Here is a 24187-nt window from a genome sequence, read left to right on the forward strand (position 1 = left end):
GAACACAGCCTCTAGATAATCTCTCCAATCTAATGCAGAACTCTTGCTTCCCTCAATATTTCCACTAAAAAAAATGAAAGTACTTATATTAATGTATATCACTACTAGCTCAGGGAGGGAGGTCGTCTACCAACTTTGTTATACTGTTCTCTCCCCAGCCTTTAAGATGATGGTAAGGAGTTTCTGGTTGATGCAGAGGAGGATGAGCAACCACTGGAGGTTCTTGAGGAGTAGGGAAACATGGACTGAATGTTTTTGTAGAAAAATGATCTAGGCAGCGGAGTAAAATAAGGACTGGAGAGGGGAGTGACACGAGGCAGGAAGGTCAACGAGGAGGCTGATACAGTAATTGAAGTGGGATAGGATACAATCAAGTCCTTGGATTAATGTGGTAGTCATTTGAATGGAGAGGAAAGGGTGGATTTTAGTGACGTTGGGAAGCCTGCACTGACAGATTTAGTGATAATTTGAATATGTGGGTTGATTGAAAGAGATGAGACAAGGACAGTGTCAAAGTTGCGGGCTTGTGGGAACTCGGGTAAGCACTAAGTACAGTGTTCTGCACATAGTAAGCACTCAATAAATATGACTGAATGAATGGCGTGTTCTACAGTGACAGGAAGATCACAGGGAGAACAGGGTGTAGGTGGGAACTAAGAGTTCTGATTTGGATATGTTAAGTTTTAGGTTTTGGATGGACATCCAAGTAGAGATGTTTTGAAAGCAGGAGGAAATGAGAGATAATGATGATGATAGTAATTCTGGAATTTATCAAGCCCTCTACTAAGTGCCGGGGTCGATACCGGATAATCGGATTGGACATAGTCCCTGTCCCACATGAGAAGCAGCATGGCTTAGTGGAAAGGGCCCAGGCTTGGGAGTCAGAGGCCATGGAGTCTAATCTAGGCACTGCCACTGTTTAGCTGTGTGTTTTTAGGCAAGCCATTAACTTCTCTGTGGCTCAGTTACCTCATCTGTAAAATGGGGATTAAAACTGTAAGCCTCACTGGGACAACCTGATTACCCTGTATCTACCCTGGCTCTTAGAACAGTGCTTGGCACATAGTATGTGCTTAACAAACGCCATCATTACTGAGGAAGGAGAATAGATATTTTCTTCTCATTTTACAGATGAAGAAACTGAGAGAAATTAAGTGACTTGCCCAAGATCACAGAGCAGACCAATGGCAGAGCCAGGACCAGAACCCAGCATGACTTAGTAGATAGAGCACAGGCCTGGGAGACAGATGAAGTGGGTTTTAATCCCAGCTCCACCACATGTCTCGTGTGTGATCTTGGGCAATTCATTTAACTTCTCTGTGCATCAGTTACCTCATCTTTAAAAAAAAATGGGGATGTAAAATGTGAGCCCAATGTGGGACAGGGACTGTTTATCTTGTATCTACCCCAGCACTTAGAAGAGTGCTGGACACATAGTAAGCACTTATCAAGTGCCATTATTATTATTGGTATTATTAATCCAGGTCCTCTGACTCCCAGGCTGTCTGACTCCCAGGTCCATGCTCCTTCCACTAGAATATTCCTCACCCTCTCGAAATTTTCAATCCAGAAAGGGCAATTAGAAGCCATTATTGTATATAAAATACTTAACATGAAAGAAAAATGATTAAAACATGCCAATACCAATAATTAGCAAACAGATGAAACATAAGAGTGCAGAACTTGCCTTTTGGGTGCCATACTCAGCAGCAAGAGAGATATTCTTCAGGGGAGACATTGAAATTACATTATAAACCCTTACAGGGCATGGACCGTGTCTTGCTAATTTATAAGTACACAGGAGATGTTCAATAAAGCACCATGAGTCATGTCTCATAAACACTGATGAACGATTCGCTTTGGGACTATAAACAAACACAATCCAATGGGTGTTATTCAGAGATTGCTCACACTTCCAAATGAAAACGCCATCTGAATTCTAGGCAGTTGAACTTTTGGGTTTGGATTTTTCCCCATAAAATCAATGAGGAAGGTCAACTTTGGACTACGACCTTGGTGTATAAGCACGTTGTTTTGTGCAATGAAATTAATTCATATGACTATGAAGCCTACTTTTGACTGAATAAGAGTTTGAAAATATTTAAACAAACAAAATAACAACTTACCATTTCTTAGACTTCAACCTTGGGGCCGGGTTTCTGGGGATGAGAAACAGGGCTCTCATGGGGTGCATATCACAAAGAGCTGAAAGAGAGAGAAAAACATGAGTCTTGGCCAGAAGCAGCGTGCCTCAGGGCAATGAGCCCGGGCTTGGGAGGCAGAGGTCATGGATTCTAATCCTGTCTCGGCCACTTGTCAGCTGTGTGACTTTGGGCAAGTCACTTAACTTCTCTAGGCCTCAGTTACCTCTTCTGTAAAATGGGGATTAAGATTGTAAGCCCCACGTGGGACAACCTGATCACCTTGTATCTTCCCCAGCACTTAGAACAGTGCTTCACACATAGTGAGGGCTTAACAAATGCCATTATTATTATTATTCTAATGAATGCTAACCTTTTTAGAGGACATGGAGGTGAGGAAAGAACCACTAATCTAGTGTTTAACGAACCAATTAAAAGTTCCCTTTGCAGGGACACTGATCTCAATGGCCCTTTCAAATGAGGTGATGATCGAAATTGTTGAAGGATTTTTATTCGGTAAATATTCAAAAGCCCAGGTAAACAAGAGGAACCCAAGGGCACCAGATATAACACGTCATTATATAAAATATATCATTTGGTACATTTCATCTGTCACATTAAAATAGACATTTTAACATTCTTTTTTATAAAGGACAGCACAAATTAAATGAGTATTAGGGTGCAAATGAATATTGCCACTCTTTTGGCCACATGAGAAAATAGTTTCAAAGAGCAGAGCCACAACAAGCTGGGAAGCCATTTTGTTACTAAACAGAAGTCTGAATCCTGCCAGCCTTCTCCTCTTTCTCCTAAACTTATTATAATCTTTTTTTAATGGAATCAATTTCTGAATTCTATGAAATCTAATAAAAACCACACTCTCTCAAAAAAGTTTGGGTTTTCAGAAATACATCTGAATCCCACATCAGAGTGTCCTGGCTTGTTGTTCTTCATCCATTCATTTTTTCTGAGAAGATTTTGGGACAATGAAAGTTACGAGAGCTCTATAAGTATTGTGGGGAGGTTCCTGGGCATAAGAGTGAGATTAAATTGCCAAGATTTGGAGCCTAATCCAAACTCAGTTCTTTCTCTACAGATTTCTGGGGGACTACAACTTTAACCTGAAAATTATGTATCTTTGAGGAGGGGATGGACAATTCCTGTGAGCCATAGAATCAATGTGGCTCAGGGAAGCATTCCAAAATGACATGATGGAGATGGGTGGAGAAAACTTTTAATATATTTTTAAAATTTAGGTGAAAGTTACATGAACGCTGATTTCCATCAAAATAGTTTGCCGCTTACCTTTAAATAAATATTCTGTTTGGCTTTCTGCATACCATCAGTGAACAGATCATCATCAAAAAGAGTATATTGTGTTGGCTAAGTTGGCATTTGGCCTAATCAGCTAGTGTGATGATACAGTTTGTGCTCTGAATAGCATCTTATTTTTTAATTCACAAATGTCGCTGGTCCAATGGACCATATGAATTCTGTCAGTAGTCCATGAACCCAGGGCTTCTAACTAGTGTACAATAGCCCAGTAAATCACAGAGCCAGTCATAACAACTACCTCCACATTAAGCAATAAAGAAATCATGACAGCTCTCTGCTTTCCAGAAGAAGAAGAAATGATAATGGCCTTAGTAAACAGTCTGTCTGATCACAGAAAATTTCCCATCTTTTGTTGGCAGGCGAAGGAACACTGAAGACAGTCGGCAACACCAATGAGAATATTCTCAAGGAGTTAAGAACCTTAAAATGCTTTGCCTCCCCTATTTTTACCCATGCATCTGTACCTACGATACACCTAGTTCTTCCACAATTTGTGCTTTTGATAGGTACACTGACTAGACTGCTGTTTGCCCGTCAATACCAACCTGTTCAGTTGCAAAACAAAGAGATTGTGTATGTGTGAGTAGTGCATGTGACCTTTATTGAACCAAGCCAATACGACAGTGGAAATTTTCCTTGACCCAGGAATTTTGCAAGAACACAACTGTTCATATCTAAGAAGAAATAGCTATAAAAAGAGGATTTAAAATCCAGTACTTAATATGAACTAAAAGAAGAATCTGCCAAGCAAGCCCTAATTTTTCTGGAGTTGGAAAGAAAATCCACTGCTACCTGAATGTGACTGTAAGCCTTTAAATACACTCCCCTTGCTAGAAAGATGCGAGCGGCTTTGGCTCTATGTTCAAGTTGTGCAGCAATGTTGCAGGGTAAGCACTGTTATCTTTTTCTTTGTGAAAATCTGATATGGATAAATTCCTGGAGGATTCCTGGGTGGATTTACGTTTGGATGTCTTTCCAACCACGTCAGCTAGAGCTAACACAATGTTTACTCGACCAGAAGATAGGCCAATGGGGGACTTGGCAGTGACTCTACAATGGCTACCATGCAAATCAGTGGCAATTTTCACCCCCACTGAAAGGGGTTTGACTTACGGGGGGCGCCTTCTGCCATCTCAATCGCGGTGATTCCCAACGACCACAGATCACTCTGAAACGGAAGGAAAGAAACAGCACGATAAGTAACTTCATCATTTCTGGCATTTGCTAAGTGCTTATTATATGTCAATGCTACCAATCTAAGGCTAGCCTTCTCACTCTATCTTGATCTCGTCTATCTCGTCGCCGACCCCTCACCCATAACCTCTCTCTGGCCTGGAACATCCTCCCTCCTCAAATCTGACCGACAATTACTCTCCCTCGCTTCAAAGCCTTACCGAAGGCACATCTTCTCCAAGAGGCCCTCCCTGACTAAGCCTCCCTTTCCTCTTCTCCCACTCCCCTCTGCGTCACCCTGACTTGCTCTCTTTATTCATCGCTCTTCCCAACCCCTCAGCACTTAGGTTCACATCTGTAATTTTTTTTTACATATAATGATGTCTGTCTCCTCCTCTAGACTGTAAGCTTATTGTGGGCAAGGAATGTGTCCCTTTATTGTTGTATTATACTCTCCCAAGCACTTAGTACAGTGTTCTGTACACAGTAGGCACTCAATAAATATGACTGAATTAATGATAATAATAATAATAGTGGTATTTGTTAAGCATTTACTATGTGCCAAGCACTGTTAAGGTCTGGGGTAGATACAACGTAATCAGGTTATCCCACGTGGGCCTCACTGTCTTAATCCCCATTTTACAGATGAGGTAACTGAGGCACAGAAAAGTCAAAGTGTCTGGCCCAAAGTGAAACAGCTGATTAGTGGCAGAGCTGGGATTAGAACCCAGGGCCTATGACTCCCAAGCCCAGGCTCTTTCCACTAAGCCATGCTGCTTCTTGAATGAATGAATGACAAGTTCAGAACTACTGGCAGATGATCACTTAGCTCCCTGGCCAGCACAAGGTATTTGATACCTGATTTAAATAACATTTTTCCACCCTGCCCAAGTAGAAAGCCAAGGAAAAAGCTCATCTTTCGTCTCTAGTGTCACTGAGATTTCCATTCCTCCCTCTGATTACGCCAAGACCCAGAATCATCTCTTTCAACTCATCTCTCCATTAGACTGACACCAACCCCTGGATACCATTCCTAGCAGTTTATGGAGATTTCCCGCTCCCACCCCCTCCATATCTATTTTTTAATGGTATTTGTTAAGTGCTTACTATTTGCCAGGCATTGTACTAAATACTAGAGAGATACAAGATCATCCAGTAGGACACAGTTAATGTCCCACAGGGCTCACAGTCCTAATCCCCGTTTTACAGATGAGGTTACAGAGGCACAGAGAAGCAAAGTGACTTGCCCAAGGTCACACAGCAGACAAATGGCAGAGCCGGGATTAGAACCAAGGGCCTTCTGATACTCAGAACCGTGATCTTTCCACTAGGCCACGGAGCCTTGAGAAAAGAAAACAGAATGTGAGCCCTTGTCTTGCATTCATTCAATTGACTGATTTTATTTATTGAATATATTTATTTATTGAATTTATTGAGTGCTTACTGTGAGCAGAGCTCTGTACTAAGCGCTTGGAAAATACAATTCAGCAACAAATAGAGACATTCCCATGGGCTCACGGTCTAGAAGGATGACGAGTAAGAAATAAAACATAAAACTAGGTAGAGAAACTAGCCAAGCCCGTTTTGATCATCCAAAATCTATTTCAGTGATCCTGCTTTCCAATTTGCTCTCTGAGCATAATGGGTATAATTCCTAGACCTCTGAACTTAGTGACTCTGTGGGCTCAGGCCTTAGAAGGTGGTTGTAGGCATGCATTTAGAACAGTGTTAGCGCTTAGAACAGTGCTTTGCACATAGTAAGTGCTTAATAAATGCCATCATTATTATTATTATGCTTTCTTATTTCTTAATAAAGTCCCCTTCCTTGATCCCTCCCATCCACCGAAACAAATGACGTCTAATTGCTCGATGATGGCGCTGGTGTGACGTACTCCCTGGTAATCCACAACCAAAATGAAAATGATGAAATTCTGCCAAGGTGAAATTCAACAGTGCACAGCATATTGAAATGTCTCCCTGGCTGCTTCAAAGCTTTAGTTTTTTTATCACATCATTGTTATTATTAAAGTTATTATCATATCTGTTGAGCACTTACTGTATTACCTAGCACTATTCTCGGGTAGATACAAGTTAATCAGTTCAGGCAACATCCCTGTCCCATATGGGATCACAGTCTAAGTAGGAGGGAGAACAGGAGAAGCAACATGGCTTAGTGGAAAGAGCCCGGGGTTGGGAGTTGGAGGTCGTGGGTTCAAATCCCCGCTCTGCTACTTGTCAGCCGTGTGACCTTGTGCAATTCATTTAACTTCTCTGGGCCTCAGGTCCCTCATCTGTAAAATGGGGATGAAGACTGTGAGCCCTACATGGGACAACCTGATGACCTTGTATCTCCCCCAGCATTTAGAATAGTGCTAGACACATAGTAAGTGCTTCACAAATATCATCATCACCATCAGGCATTTTACAGATGAGGAAACAGGCCCAGAGAAGTGAAGCGACTTGCCCAAGGTCACACAGCAGGTGCTGGGATTAGAACCCAGATCTTCTGACTCCCAGGCCCGTGGTCTTTGCTCTGGGCCAGGATTTTGCTCATGCCTCAAGGGTAATCTTTCTATAACCGGACTCTACACGCAGACCACCTGGGTACTCTCTGAGGCAAGTCACACTGATAATCTCATGAGATACGGCACTCAAATGGTCTCAAAGATACTCCAGGCTTGCCAACTCCACTGGGACTCCAAACTTGTCACCACCAGACAAGTTGCAGAACCAGGATTAGAACCCAGGTCTCTGCACACAGTTAAGTGCTCGGTAAATACCACTGATTGGCTATGTAAGATGGAAAAAACTGGAAGGTAAAAGTCCAAATATTAGGTAGAGAGCTGATGGAGAGGCTTAGAGCTGATGGAGAGGCTTAGAGCTAATGGGAAGGAGGTTTCATTTGGTAATTCCCTAATATTTTGCTGCCACTAAATTTTCAGTGAAATTAGCTCTAAGCATGAAAGTTATCCCTTCTATGGCCTTCTAGTTTACTGCACCAGTCCTTCTACCCAGCTGCCCTAAACCAGTTTAAGAGGTTGAAAATGTCCAGGAGAGGATTATTGGGTTTAAACAACAATCTGAAGGGAAATGACTTCAGCTCACTTGGACCTTTGGAAGTGGGAAGTCTAAGACAAAGAGGCCGCCAGCAATCCCGGTCCTTCTAGGGAACATGCATAATATCCATGATAATAATAACAATAATAATAATGTTGACAATAATAATGGCATTTGGTGGACACTTCCTGTTCTAAGTGCTGGGATAGTACAAGTTAATCATTTTGGACATATTCCCAGTCCCAGATGGGGCTGAAAGTACGAGGGAGGATTGGTATTGAATCCCCATTTTACAGATGAGGTAACAGAAGCCCAGAGAAGCTGTGACTTAACCGCTGTTACATATCAGAGAAGTGGAGGAGCCAGGATTAGAACCCAGGTCTTCTGGGTTCTTGCTCTTTTCTGTAATCACACTGTTTACCAATAATGATGATGATAACAATAACAATAATTTTGCCATTTGTTCAGTGCTTACTATGTGTCAAACACTGTACTAAGTCCCAGGGTTAATATACTATAATCAGATTGGACAGAGTCTCACCCCAAATGGGGCTTATGTCTAGGAAGGAGGAAGAACCAATCGATCAGTCAATCGTATATTTTAAAGTGGTTACCGTGTGCACAATATAACCGAGTCGGTAGGTACATTCCCTACCCACAAGGAGCTTTCAGTCTAGAGGGGGAGACAGACACCAAAATATATTATGGATACATAGTTATAAGTGTTGTGGGGTTGAGGGTGGGTTGAATAAAGGGTACAAATCCAAGTGGAAGGGAAACACGGAAGGGAGAGGGAGAAGAGGAAAGGAGGGCTTGGGGGGGAGGCCTCTTGGAGGAGATGTGCCTTCAATAAGACTTTGAAGGTGGGGAGCGTGATCATCTGTCAGATATGAAGAGGGAAGGAGTTCTGGGCCACAGCGAGGACATGGGAAAGGGGTCGGTGGCGAAACAGATGAGATCAAGGTACAGTGAGTAGGTTGGCATCGGAGGAGCCGAGTGTGCGGGCTGGGTTGTAGAACAAAATCAGAGAGGTAAGGTAGGAAGGGGACAAAGTGATTAAGTGATTTCAAGCTGACGGTGAGGTTTTCCGTTTGGTGAGGCAATGGATGGAAATCTTTTGAATGTCCTTGAGAGTGGGGAAATATGGAGAGAATATTTTTTCAGAAAATGATAAGGGCAGCAGAGTGCAACATGGACTGGTGTTGGGAGACACAAGTAGCAGGAAGCAGCGTGGCTTAGTGGAAAGAGCCTGGGCTTGAGAGCCAGAGGTCACGAATTCGAATCCCAGCTCTGACACTTGTCAGCTGTGTGACTGTGGGCAAGTCACTTAACTTCTCTGTGCCTCAGTTACCTCATCTGTAAAATGGGGATTAACTGTGAGCCTCACATGGGACAACCTGATGACCCTGTATCTCCCCCAGTGCTTAGAACAGTGCTCTGCACATAGTAAGCGCTTAAATACCGACATTATTATTAGCAGGAAGGTCAGCAAGGAGGCTGGTGCAGTTGTCAAGACAAACTACAATAAGTGTTCATATCAACATGATGAATGGATGGACAGAAAAGGGCGGATTTTAACTATGTTTTGAAGGTTTGAACTGTCAGGATTTGGTGACACTGAATATGTGGGTTGAATGAGCGATAGATGAGTCGAGGAAAATGTCAAGGTTACGGGGCTGATGAGCCAGTGGACGATCTATGTGGATTTCTGGATCTCATTCTCCAGAAATGAGACTCTCTTTGCTCTGCTCACCAAGCTTTACCCAGTCACATCCTTTGTTAGTCAATCGCATGTATTGAGTACTGACTGTGTGCAGAGCGCTGTACTAAGCGCTTGGGGGAGTACAATATAACAAACACGTTTCTGTGTGACTCTGGGCAAGTCACTTAACTTCTCTGTGCCTCAGTTCCCTCATCTGTAAAATGGGGATGAAGACTGTGAGCCTCATGTGGGACAACCTGATTCCCCTGTGTCTACCCCAGTGCTCAGACCGGTTCTCTGCACATAGTAAGCACTTAACAAATACCAACATCATTATTATTATTATTACCCACAACAAGCTTACAGGCTAGAGGGAGCTGACAGTCTAGAGGGTATTTACACAGAGCATCTACATTTTTCCAGTCGGAGAAAGGAAAAGCCAACTATCACGCACGTCTTGGCATCTACTCCAAACCACACCCTGCAGAGCAAAGATAATTTCTCTCTGCCTATCTGCACACAATCCCCCACTGCCCCCTGACTCTGGGCAGAGGCCGCTGCTTCTTCGAGCATTCAAATTTGATATCGTAGTTGAGATCATTTTCCCTGGGATTATCTCATTTTCCAAAAGCAATATTTATAGTCCTGGCGACACACCAGCAGCCGTTTGTAAGCTATGCTCAACTGCCTGTACTAGAAAGCAATAAAAGTCCTTGACGTGGCTTGTTTAAGCCTTTGGACCCATTAGTGAATCCCAGAGATGCTTCAGAACTTAAATAGGGAAGAAAACGATTAACCAGTGAGGAGGTGGATCACAAGAGGAAGGTGGGGGGAAGAGAAGAACAGAATGGGGAGAGAGGCTGAGAGAGACAACTATCCATGGTGGCCACAGTTTGTCTTATTTCTGGCACACACAGAGGAATTCATTATTCTACAGGCACTGGGTAAGGAGGGCCATTCCATGATTAATAGCCTAGTAGTGGATTCATGGATTCATTCATTCAATCAATCGTATTTATTGAGTACTTATTGTGTGCAGAGAGCTGTACTAAGCACTTGGAAAGTACAATTTGGGAACAGATAGAGACAATCCCTGCCCAACAATGGGCTCACAGTCTCGAAGGGGGAAACAGACAACAAAACAAAACAAGTAGACAGGCATCAATACCATCAAAATAGATACATAGAATCACAGATATATACACATCATTAATAGAGTAATGAATATGTACAAATATACACAAGTGCTGTGGGGAGGGGAAGGGGTTAGAGCAGAGGGAGGGAGTAGGGGGAATGGGGAGGGGAAGAGGGGCAGAGGGAAAGCGAAGGCTCAATCTTGGAAGGCCTCCTGGAGGAGGTGAGCTCTCAGCAGGGCTTTGAAGAGGGAAGAGAGTTAGTTTGGTGGATGTGAGGAAGGAGGGCATTCCAGGTCAGTGGTAGGACGTGGGCCAGGGGTCAACAGTGGGCCAGGCGCGAGAATGAGGCACAGCGAGGAGGTTAGTGGCGGCGGAGGAGCGGAGTGTGTGGGCTGGGCTGGAGAAGGAGAGAAGGTAGATGAGGTAGGAGGGGGCAAGGAGATGGAGACCTTTGAAGCCAAGAGTGAGGAGTTTTTGCTTCATGCAAAGGTTGATGGGCAACCACTGGAGATTTTTGAGAAGTGACATGCACAGAGTGTTTCTGTAGAAAGATGATCCAGGCAGAGGAGTGAAGTATAGACTGAAGCGGGGAGAGACAGGAGGAGGCATGAAGTAGTGAGGCTTAGTAGAAAGAGCCTGGCCTTGGGAGTCAGAGATCATGGGTTCTAATCTCAGCTCCTCCACTTGTCAGCTGTGTGACTTTGGGCAAGTCATTTAACTTCTCTGTGTGTCAGTTACCCCATCTGTAAAATGGGGATTAAGACTGTGAGCCCCACGTGGGACAACTTGATTACCTTGTATCTACCCCAGGGCTTAGAACAGTGCTTCGCACATAGTAAGCACTTAACAAATACCATCATTATTATTATTTTGAACAGCAGAACACAGACAGATTTTAAAGCCTCTGTTAAAAGTGCAGCCTTGTATCCATTTCCTGGCTTGGAGGTTTCGGGGTCTGGGGGGAGAAATGTCAGGGGCTATATCCAACTTGAGCCTGGCTACCAAGCATTCTGCCGGTACTCGAGTCCACAACGTGAACGGGACATGTTTCCATTTAATACATAACTCGGATTAGACTGTAAAACTAAGATCTAGACGGTAAACTCACTGTGGGCAGGGACCATGTCTATCAACACTGTTGTATTGTACTCTTCCCAAGTATTTAGTACAGTGCTCTGAACAGAGTAAGTGTTCAGAAAATACCACTGATAGATCGACTGATGGATGAGAGCAAAGACATTGGGTCCGGATTAGGACTCTCTGCTCTGTGATTCCCTGTATGTAGCCTATTGGAATTGACCTTAATCGTCAAAGCCGCCGCTGATGGTCAGAATCAATGTTACGCCAGGGGAAGCCACACGTTACTTTCTCACCCCATTTAACCGATCCATTCATCCAGGGATTTGTGGCAACCTGACCTCCCCATTAGCACCAATGGAAATCAACCTCAATGGAAGACGTAACCTTGGATTTGTTGAGCTTCTAAAGAACCCGTTCCCTCTCCTGTAATATCATTTATCCTCCCCATAGCTCCTATTATTATCATTATTATTATTATTATTGGATTTGTTAAGCACTTACTATGTGTCAAGTTCTAAACACTGGCCCCGTGGCTTAATGGCTTCAGCCCGGGCCTGTGAGTCAGAAGGACCTGGGTTCTAATCCCACTTCTGCCACATGTCTGCTGTGTAATTCTGGGCAAGTCACTTTACTTCTCTGAGCCTCAGTTTTCTCATTTATAAAATTGGGTTTGAGACCGTGAGCCATATGTGGGAAAGGGACTGTGTTCAACCCGATTGGCTTGCATCCCCCCCAGGGCTTACAACAGTGACTGGCATATGGTAAACACTTAGCAAATACTATAATTAAAATTATGAGAAGCAGCGTGGCTTAGTGGAAAGAGCATGGGCTTGGGAGTCAGAACACGTGGGTTGTATGTAATCCCGGCTCTGCCAGTTGTCTGCTGTGCCATTGGGCAAGTCACTTAACTTCTCTGTGCCTCAGTTACCTGATCCTTAAAAATGGCAATTAAAACTGTGAGCCCCATGTGGGACAACCTGATTAACTTGTATCTACCCCAGTGCTTAGAGCAGTGCTCGGCACACAGTAAGTGCTTAATACTATCATTATATAAGTTAATCAGGTTGGATGCAGTCCCTGAAGCCACAAGGAACTCGCAGGATAAGTACGAGTGGGACCAGTTATTTAATCCCCATTTTACAGATGAGGAAATTGAGGCACCAATTAGTAAAGTGACTTGCCCAAGATCAGAAAGCAGACAAGTGGCAGAGATGGGAATAGAATCCAGGTCCTCTGACTCCCAAGCCCATACTCTGTTCAAGCTCACTGTGGGCAGGAAATGTGTCTGTTTATTGTTGCATTGTACTCTCCCAAGCTCTTAGTACAGTGCTCTGCACACAGTAAGCACTCAATAAATAAAATTGAATGAATGAACGAATGAATGCCCAATAGGCTACATTCCTAATTCAAGATTTCATGTGACCAGCAGTGTCTCTGCGAGGTAGGTTGGGAGAGCTAATATCCTGACCTTACTGACTTAACAGAGACTTTACAGGGAGGGAAAACGTGGCCTACAAAGTGAGGAAACAGAAAATATTAAGTGAGTTGCCCAAGGTGACCTTGGAAATCATTGGAGGGGGTGGGAAATACAAATTGCCACAAAAATTGGGGGCAGGCCTTGTTGGAATGAGACTGGTGTGCCTTAAGTCCTTTGCCTTTTCCTGAAGGGAGCTAATGGAAGTGGCAATAATAATTATAATGACATTTACTAAATTCTTTCTAAAAGCTAAGCACTGGAGAGTAGATACAAGGTTATGAGAAACAGGACAACTGGGCCTTGGCAGGAGTCACTATTTCTATTATTATTATTGAATTTGTTAAGCACTTATTATGTGTCAAGCACTGTTCTAAGCACTGGGGTAGATACAAGGTAATAAGCTTGGACCAAAGTCCCTGTCCCACATGGGGTTCACAGTTTCACCATTTTCCAGATGAGGTAACTGAGGCACATTTATTCATTCAATCGTATTCATTTAATCGTATTTATTGAGCATTTACTGTGTGCAGAGCACTGTACTAAGTGCTTGGAAGGTACAATTCAGCAACAGATAGAGACAATCCCTACCCAACAACATGCTCTCACTCTAGAAGGGGGGAGAATACACAGAAGGGAAGTAACTTGCCCAAGGTCCCACAGCAGACAAATGGCAGAGCCAGGATCAGAACCCAGGTCCTTTTGACTTCCAGACCAGGGCTCTCTCCACTAGGCCACGCTGCTTCCCCATGAGTCCACGCGAAGCTCTCAGCTTAAGTAGGATTCAATCAACCTACTGGCCTAAAAAGAGTCAATGTCTTTCTCAAGCCCAGCTAACACCCTCTGAGTAGTTTATCTGGAATTCGATAATTGCCAAGTCATTTGTAATCATTTATTATTTAATCCTCCATTCAAGGAGTGTTTTCATTCGTGGCTTAGTGAAAAGAGCTTAGGCTTGGGAGCCAGAGACCGTGGTTTTTAATCCCGACTCCGCCACTTGTCAGCCGTGTGACTTTGGGCATGTCACTTCTCTGTGTCTCAGTTACCTCGTCTGTAAAATGGGGATGAAGACTGTGAGCCCCAAATGGGACAACTTGGCTATCTCGTATCTGCCCCAGCGCACAGAACAGTGCTTGGCACGGAATAAGCACTTAACAAATACCATCATTATTATTACTATTTGACAGGCCGGACGGCTTCACAAGGACGACTAAAGGACTTACTGAGCAGAGGCAGAGTTTCGAAGGTCCAGCTGATTGGGAACCCAAGAGGGCTGACGTGGGGGCTCCAGTTGCCAACCACAATACTGGATGGGCAGTGCTTTCAGTGTTCTGCGGGCATGCTGATTCAAGGAGTACTGGGGAAGGCAAGCGCGGCTACAGATTCTGTGACTGTCTACCCAGACGTCACGGATAAGCCCTTGTGGGCAGGGACACTGCCTATCAATCCTTCCACTGTACTCTCCAAAGCGCTTAGTACAGTGGGCTCAATAAATGCAACTGGTTGATTGATGGCTGGCCTTTCTGCCAGGAGGCAAGCCTGAGAGGTGATTCATTTTCAGGCCTAGCTTTTTCTCTAGGAGGGGTCAACTCATCTGGTAACATGTGTTGGGCCTCCACCGAGCGAGGTCAGAAGATTAGGGGAGGTCAGAGGAGGCAGGAAGGGCAGCTCTGATGCTAAAAGAAAAACCAGAGGAGGGCCACTTGTGAAAACAAAAGATGAATGGACACTGCTGGTTCACTGGCAGGAGCTGGGCTTCCCGTGCTGCTTGGGGGATGAAAATCTACCAAGCCATGAGATGGTGGGGGCAAAGTATATGGACAATATTAGGGACCAGGACCTGGGGCTATTCTGGTCAGAAGAGAAAAGGTAAAGCAATCTAAGCATCGTCCCTTCAACGGTGTGTTTCTGATCAGTATGCTGGCTGGGCATGGCATTTATGAAGCAGTTTGAGTGTCCTCCCAATAACAAATGTGTTTCTGATCAGGACGCTGGCTGGCCAAGGCATTTGGGAAGGAGTCTCAGTGTCCTCCCTTCAAACAGAGTGATTTTGATCAGGACATTGGCTGGGCAGAGTATTTGTGAAGGAGTCTGAGTGTCCTCCCTTCTACCAGGGTGTTTGTGAACAGGGCACTGGCTGCGTAAGGCATATGCGTCCTGGCTCAGGGCTGGCGACACAGTCACGGCGGTTTGGGGTTCAGGGAAGTAGCATGGCTCAGTGGAAAGAACCAGGGTTTGGGAGCAGAGGTCATGGGTTCTAATCCCATCTCTCCACTTATCAGCTGTGTGAGTTTGGGCAAATCACTTAACTTCCCTGGGCCTTAGGGACCTCATCTGCATAATGGGGATTAAGACTGTGAGCCCCATGTGGGATGCCTGATTACCTCGTAATAATAATAATAATAATAATAATGATGGTATTTGTTAAGCACTTACTATGTGCAGAGCACTGTTCTAAGTGCTGGGGTAGACACAGGGGAATCAGGTTGTCCCACGTGGGGCTCACAGACTTCATCCCCATTTTACAGATGAGGTAACTGAGGCACAGAGAAGTGAAGCGACTTGCCCACAGTCACACAGCTGGCAAGTGGCAGAGCCGGGATTTGAACTCATGTCCTCTGACTCCAAAGCCCGGGCTCTTTCCACTGAGCCACGCTGCTTCTCATCTACCCCACCCCAGCTCATCTACGCTGCTTCGTATCTACCCCAGCACTTAGAACAGCGTTTGGCACATAGTAAGCGCTTAACAAATACCATCATTATTATTATTATTTAGGGTTGAGGGTCCTTCAATTCAATTCAATTCATTCAATTCAATCATATTTATTGAATGCTTGCTGTGTGCAAAGCACTGTACTAAACTCTTAGAGAATACAATACAACGATAAACACACACATTCCCTGCCCATAATGAGCGGGGAGTAGCATGGCTATTCTCAAAGACTATATATTGCTATGTCTGCACCTTTTCCGAATTAGGCAACAAATATCATTATTAGTATTATTATCATCATCTACTGTTTTCAATATTAAAGACTGTGAATGGTAAAAATGCATTAAACACCACATTGTCAATGAAAATATTCATTTTGATTACTTAAGTGATTGGTGTTCTCCCCAAAATTATTGGGTGGCCACTGTTGTGAATTACTGACCTAAAAATGGGAACAAAATACTACTATACATGTGCTACTTAAAGAAGAGGTATATATTGTTAGGTTGTGTGTACTGTAGCCGTGGGAGAAATTTATAATAATAATAATGTTGGTATTTGTTAAGCGCTTACTACGTGCCGAGCACTGTTCTAAGCGCTGGGGGAGATACAGGGTAATCAGGTTGTCCCACGTGAGGCTCACAGTTAATCCCCATTTTACAGATGGGGGAACTGAGGCACAGAGAAGTGAAGTGACTTGCCCACAGTCCCACAGCTGACAAGTGGCAGAGCCGGGAGTCGAACTCATGACCTCTGACTCCGAAGCCCAGGCTCTTTTCCACTAAGCCACGCTGCTTCCCCACGCTGCTTTATCTGGCAGTGGAAAGAGCCCGGGCTTGGGAGTCACAGATAAAGGGTTCAAATCCTGGCTCAGCCACTTGTCAGCTGTGTGACTTTGGGCAAGTCACTTAACTTCTCTGGGCCTCAGTTACCCCATCCGTAAAATGGGGATTAAGACTGTGAGCTCCATGTGGGACAACCGGATCATCTTGTATCCTCCCCAGCGCTTAGAACAGTGCTTTGCACATAGTAAGGGTTTAACAAATGCCATCACTATTATCATTATTATTATTATTATTACCTTGAACCAAGGCTACAGTGTAGTATATGGAAAAATACAACTTTAAATCTCTTTGTTGATAAAGTAAAATGAAAAAATGAAAGTATAGGTATTTTAAGGATGTTGACCACCATGAATATTAATTTCAAATTCAATATTGAAGGAGAAATCTTCTCTTACTTACAACACACTACTACATGCTCGTAAGAAATGGGAAATTTTCCTTTGATGAGTATTCCTCTAGACTGTGAGCTCCTTGTGGGCAGGGAATATGTCTACCAACCTCTGCCTTACTGCATTCTCCCAGACTCTTGTCAAAGTGCTCTGTACAGAGTTAGCACTCAATAAATTTGAATGACTGATGTTTGACAAGGGTTGTAGAAAAATGGATAGATATCTAGAAGAATTTGAATATAAGAGATAAACTATATTTTTGTGTAATTTCTTTATTAAGTGGAGTATTTGGGACCTGTGCCCTCTGTCAGTACCTGGATATATCAGAAGCCACCCTATTTCTATCAATAATGCACAATTCACAGGGCTTCAGAGCCTCTTGCTGTAATAAACGTTATCAGCTCTTCATTTTGTTTTGTATTGAAACACTTGGACCAAATCAAATAAAAGACAACTAACTCTCCTAAAAATCTCCATTTGCACTGTATCTTCACCTCAAAGGAAGTGCATCAGCTGGAGGGCCTCAAAACTGGCCAACTGGTCAGTGGCCTTGAAATTCTATTTGGGTCACAAAATGCCCTCCAGCTACTGGTGTCTGCAGCAGGCCAGAGTAAGTTAAAAAAAAAAAAAGGCATCAAAGCCAACTTCAGAGTCAAACAACAAAGCCTGGTAGAAACACTTCATCTCCAAAGACAGTAGAGGGATTCCGAGCCTTACCCTTCCTCTCTATATCTAACTCTTAACTGCCTAAATCATTCGCGGGAAGAAAAGCCAAGCCAACTGAAAAGTCAGCTGAGGAGACATACACAGGAGACTAAGGAAAAAATGGTCAAAATGTTTTCAACTTCTCCTAGTGACAGAAGGCTTTATGGACTGTAAAAAAACTCTCCAATTGCTCATAGAATGGTAAACTTAACAAGAGGTGTATGTGGTACTGTAGCATCAGGTTGTTTACTCAAATTCTTATTTTGACTGCTCTTCTTGTAAATATTTTCATTTTTGTCTGCCTGCCCCACCTCCTCACCCCAATACAATGAAAGTTCCCTGTGGGCAAAGAATGTGTCACTTCTTTATTGTGGGCTTCCCATAACACCTAACTCGGTGTACCACTCCAAAGAGGTGTTCAGTGAACGTTACTACTTCTATATAATAATAATTATGGGATTTGTGAAGCGCTTCCTATGTGCCAAGCACTGTTCTAAGTGCTGAACACTGTTCTAAGCACTGATCTGGGCAAATCCAGAGAAGCAGCATGGCCTAGTGGATAGAACACAGGGCTTGGCATCAGTTCTAATCCCGGCTCTACCACTTGTCTGCTGTGTGATCTTGGGCAAGTCACTTAAATTCTCGATGCCTCAGTTACTTCATCTGTAAAATGGGGATTTAGACTGTGAATCCCACGTGGGACAGGGACTGTGCCCAACCCGATTTACCTGTATCCACCCAGGGCTTAGTACAGTGTCTGACACATAGCAAGCTCTTAACAAATACCACAATTATTACAAGTATTATTATTAAATCCAGTCACTGGTGTAGAATTTAGGTTTAATCTCCCCAGGTATTCGACAATTGCAAACTCAAGTGCTTGATCATGAGGTAACAGAAGAAGCCCTTGCTTTACTTCACTGCTTCCAGTAGCTTTTTTATGGTATTTGTCAAGCCCTTGCTATGTAACATGGAACTGTACTGAGTGCTGGGGTGGATATGAGCTAATCGGTCAAGTTGGACACAGTCCATGTCCCACAGTGGGGTCATAGTCTTCCCATTTTAGAGATGTCAGAACTGAGACACAGAGAACTGAAGTGACTTGCCCAAGGTCAGACAGCAGAGAGTTGGCAGAGCTGGGATTAGAACCCAGGTCCTTCTGACTCCCAGGCCCACGCTCTATGCCCTACGCCATGCTGCTTCTCACACTCCTTGGTCTGCAGGAAGCCCTTTTGTCCAGTGCTAGACAAATTCTAGAGTGTTCGATTTGGAATCACACAACAAATACCACAAAGGTCACGGTAAGGTCATATTTTGAGAAGGGCTGAACTAAGGGGAAAGGGCCGATCATGTCAGGGCAGACAACGCATCTGCTAAATAAAGAAACATAGCTGCACCCCATGGGATCTGAAAACCTAAACCAAAGTATCCACAACACAGTAGCTAGTTGCTTCATGTAAGTAGTGATTCAGGATCTGCAATAATCTCTGACTATTAAATGGAGAATTTCCCGGCTTGGAATACATTCAGTGTTACTTTGACCAGGATTTTCAGTTTGAGTTTTCTGGCCATGATGAAGAGTTTCGGGGACCTACATTCACTTGGGAATGTGTCTGTTTATTGTTCTATTGTACTATTCCAAGCGCTTAGTACAGTGTTCTGCATACAGTAAGCACTCAAGAAATATGAGTGAATGAATGATTGAATAAATTTGGGTAGGGGGTTCATTTTTACTGGGACCTGGGTGTTATCGAGCTGACTTCCTTTAATTTACCACAATGACTAAATCTTGGTCCAGTAATTATTTGTGTCTCCAGCCTTCCGTAGAGGCTGTATTTCATATATGGCAAACAACCAGAAGCAGCTCGGTTCAGTGGAAAGAGCCTGGGCTTGGGAGTCAGAGGTCATGGGTTTGAATCCCGGCTCTGCCACTTGTCAGCTGCGTGACTGTGGGCAAGTCATTTCACGTCTCTGGGCCTCAGTTCCCTCAACTGTAAAATGGGGATTAAGACTGTGAGCCCCACATGGGACAACCTCATTACCTTATATCCCCCCCACCGCTTAGAAAAGTGCTTGGCACATAGTAAGCACTTATTGGAGAAGCAGCATGGCTCTGTGGAAAGAGCCTGGGCTTGGGAGTCAGAAGTCATGGGTTCGAATTCCAACTTTGCCATTTGTCAGCTGCGTGACTGTGGGCAAGTCACTTCACTTCTCTGTGCCTCTGTTACCTCGTCTGTAAAATGGGGGATGAAGACTGTGAGCCCTATGTGGGACAAACTGATTGCCCTGTATCTTCCAGCGCTTAGAATAGTGCTGTGCACATAGTAAGTGCTTAACAAATACTAACTAAAGTACATCTCTGTGATGATGAGTTTTGTCAACACTGTAAGCTTTCTGACTCTGTGATTGGGCAATGGAGCTTAGTGGAAAGATTTCAAATGGCTTTTAAAACATTCATTTTCATATTAAGCTTTATGGAAGGTATTTTCTATCTGATTCAGAGGTGACTTTCCCAGATGCATAAACAGGCATGGAATGTGAAATTTCTTGTCCATGTTTACCCATCTAATTAGGTAAAGATGAAATGTTCTCACTCCCAATCCTCTTCAACTGATATTTCTCAAAAGCTAGGTTCCTAGTTCTTATTCCATTAGATGGTGACTGACCGTTTGACCCACCATTCGTACATCACAAGAAAATATCAGAACGAATTGATGTCACGCCATAATAGTGAGAAGTTTGGAATGAATTCAAGAATCTTCAATTTCTTCCGCAGCCACAGGTTTGCAGGACGAAAGAAGGAGATACGAAACAACTCAGCTATTTTACAGCCTTTGGAATATAGAGTAACATTAAAACCTCCTCGCGGTTCCTAGCATCAAATTATTAGCAGTTTTTCATTTGTTCACATGTCATGGAGAGCACAATAAATTCTAACAGGCTTCTCGAGCTGACCTGATAAAAAACGTCCTACAGAGGGTAAAGTCACCTCCATCTCTCCTTCTCTATTGGTAAACGTTTCAGTCACATAACCTCGAGCAGTGAGACTAAGATGCCTGCTAGAGATGTCTGATTCTATTTCGACCTAGAAGATGGCTTTGTGCCACAAATTCCTATCTTCATCTGGTAATCTAAAACGAAAAGCCTGCCCCCCAAAATTCTGCCATAAATATTTACTATGCCCGAAACTGGAATATGTTTTTCAATTCCTAAAATGAGATCAAAATCTGGGTGTAAATGTATGCAAAATCATAATAATAATGGCACCTGTTAAGCGCTTACTCTGTGCTGGGCACTGTACCAAGTGCTGGGGTGGATAGAAGCAAATGGGGTTGGACACAGTCCCTGTGCCATGTGGAGCTCACAGTCTCAATCCCCATTTCACAGATGAGGTTACTGAGGGCCAGAGAAGTGAAATGACTTGTCCAAGGTCACACGGCAGACGTGGCAAAACCGGGATTATTCATTCATTCATTCAATAGTATTTATTCAGTGCTTACTATGTGCAGAGCGCTGTACTAAGCACTTGGAAAGTACAATTCAGCAAGAGATAGAGACAATCCCTACCCAACAATGGGCTCACAATGTAGAAGGGGATTAGAATTCATGACCTTCTGACTCCCAGGCCAACTATCTTGTTTTCGTCCGTCTGTCTCCCCCGATTAGACTTGTAAGGCCTTCACTGGGCAGGGATTGTCTCTCTCTGTTGCCGAATTGTACATTCCAAGTGCTTAGTTCAGTGCTCTGCACATAGTAAGCGCTCAATAAATACTATTGAATGAAGGAATGAATGGATCCATTGCACTGTGCTGCTTCTCTTGTCAAAAGAAGACAGAAGCATGTTTTAAGTCATTTTAAAAGTGGATGTGAAAGGTGCCGTATATGTTCATATGAATGTTCTTTGCCCTATACCATGAAGAAGATTTTTTTTTTCCCTCCAACAGATCTTTCTTAGGTTCACTGGTACCTTGAAATCGTACGTGGCGTCGGGATTTTCATCACAGGCAATAACTTCAGGTGCCATCCAATAAGGCGTTCCAATGAATGTATTTCTTCTGCCCACTGTTCTGTCTAATTGGGCGCTGACTCCAAAATCCACTATAGAAAAAAAACATAATTATCTCTCTAGAAATCTTATAGGCATGACCTTTTTAATATTTGGAGTCTGGACTGAGCAACGTTTTCCAACTGCAAAGTTCACCGGGAAATAATTTTGTTAACTTCTTCGGCCACTCTAACAAACCTCTTAAAACTAAATACTTAAAGATGAATCATCAACACAGCAATTGCTTACTGTTCAGGGGCTGACTGTTCAATCACACAGAACTGGACTTCCCTTCCCAGCACACTTACAATTAAAGAGCTTTGTTAAAAAAAACAGGGAAACACTCCATATGCTCTCTGTCCTTTTTTCCCTGCTTTCTCCCTCCCTTCCTCTCCCCCAGCTCCCAACTACACAACAGAGCTTCTCTTTCCCAAAAAGCCAGGTGACCAGTGCAAAACTCTCTCACTTTCTTTTACCCCAATCCTAACCTGAGGAGTCAAGCTGTCTGGTCTAGTGGCAAGGGCGATTGGCTGGGAATCAGAAGGCTTTGATTTTCAGCTCTCCCACTTTCATGCTTGCTTTGTGACTTTGGGCAAGTTACTTAACTTCTCTGTGCCTCAGTAATCTCGCTGCGGGCAGGGACTGTGACTGTGGTATTATTATAATGTACTCTCCCAAGTGCTTAGTACAGTCCTGTGCATACAGTAAGTGCTCAACAAATACGACTGACTGACTGACTCCTCTGTAAATGGGGAAAAGAGGTCTACTCTCTCCCTGTTAAAGTTTGAGCCCTGTGTGGGAGAGGGATATGTTTCCAATCTGATTTCTGATTGTATTTTATCCCCTGCAGTACACATAGTAATAATAACAATAATCTTAATGGTATTTGTTAAGTACTTACTGTGTGCCAGGCACTGTACTAAGCTCTAGGGTAGATACAAGCAATTCAGGTTGGACACAGTACCTGTCCCACAAGGGGCTCACAGTCATCAACCCCATTTTACAGATGAGTTAACTGAGGCCCAGGGAAGTGAAGTGACTTGCCCAAGGTACCACAGCCGACGAGCGGTGGAGATGGGATTAGTGTTTAGCAAGTACCAAAATCATTTTTTTCCACAGAAGTGACAAGCAGAGATCAAAGGCTCTTTGCCATTCAGGAAAAATTAAACCATGACTGGGGGAATGCTGCTGACCCAACTGTCAGTTCAGGTGGTTGGATTTCATTTCTATCACTATTGTGCGTTGTCTCCTCACTTAGAGTATAAACTCCTCCGTCACAAAACTTCCCCACATCTAGAAAAGGTGAGCACCATAAAGCCTATAACCTAATGGATAGAGCACATGCCTGGGAGTCAGAAAGATCTGCATTCTAATCCCAGCTCTGCCACTTGTCTACTGTGTGAACTTTCCAAGGGCTTAGTACAGTGTTCCGCACAAAATAAGCGCTCAATAAATACGACTGAATGAATTAATGAACTTGGACAAGTCACTTCAATTTTCTGGGCCTCAGATATCTCATCTGTAAAATGGGGATTATGACTGTGAGCCCCATGTGGGACAGGGACTGTATCCAAACTGATTAGCTTGTTATCTACCTCAGCGCTTTAGAACAGTACTTGACACATACTAAGGACTTAACAAATAGCATGGCTTAGTGGAAAGAGCCCGGGCTTGGGAGTCAGAGGTCACGGGTTCGAATCTCAGCTCTGCCACTTGCCAGCTGTGTGACTGTGGGGCAAGTCACTTAACTTCTCTGTGCCTCAGTTACCTCATCTGGAAATTGGGGATTAACTGTGAGCCTCACATGGGACAACCTGATTACCCTGTATCTACCCCAGCGCTTAGAAAAGTGCTCTGCACATAGTAAGCGCTTAACAAATACCAACATTATTATTATTATTATTAATAAAGCCTATGGGCCACATCTGTCCTACCAATGGGTAACTCAGTCAATTAATAAATGGTATTTTTTGAGCCCTGTGTGCAAAGTGCCATACTAAGCGTTCTGGTAAGTACAATACAATAGAGTTGCTAGAGTTGGTTGTCTTCAAGAAGGATTGAACCAGGATACTATAGCCAAAGCTCTTTTACTGAACAAATCTTCATAAAGATCAGGAGACATGGAGGCAAAAGAGAAAACAGCACCAGGTACTGCAGTCGTTAAATGCAACAACACAACAAAGGACAGCCTTTTCTTAGATACTTGGCTGTTTGAAACCGGAGGCACCTTCAAGGTGAGAAGCAGCGTGGCTCAGTGTCAAGAGCACGGGCTTGGGAGTCAGAGGTCATGGGTTCGAATCCCAACTCCGCCACTTGTCAGCTGTGTGACTGTGGGCAAGTCACTTAACTTCTCTGTGCCTCAGTTACCTCATCTGTAAAATGGGGATGAAGA

At 43.6% G+C, this 24187-nt stretch overlaps 1 protein-coding gene across 10 annotated transcripts in view; it reads right to left on the reverse strand.

Moving 5' to 3' along the window:
* Window positions 1-24187, reverse strand: part of TNIK (TRAF2 and NCK interacting kinase) — a 484943-nt gene that overhangs the window by 159131 nt on the left and 301625 nt on the right. For all 10 annotated transcript variants that reach the window (XM_029061407.2, XM_029061401.2, XM_029061394.2 and 7 more), the window contains exons 7-9: window positions 21718-21848; window positions 4590-4644; window positions 2127-2205 (exon numbers count right to left, since the gene is read on the reverse strand). In XM_029061407.2, the coding sequence (XP_028917240.1) occupies window positions 2127-2205; window positions 4590-4644; window positions 21718-21848 (265 nt within the window). The remainder of the gene's footprint in view (window positions 1-2126; window positions 2206-4589; window positions 4645-21717; window positions 21849-24187) is intronic.

This window comes from Ornithorhynchus anatinus, chromosome 1 (genome assembly GCF_004115215.2).
Source record: "Ornithorhynchus anatinus isolate Pmale09 chromosome 1, mOrnAna1.pri.v4, whole genome shotgun sequence".
Classification (NCBI taxonomy): Eukaryota; Metazoa; Chordata; class Mammalia; order Monotremata; family Ornithorhynchidae; genus Ornithorhynchus; species Ornithorhynchus anatinus.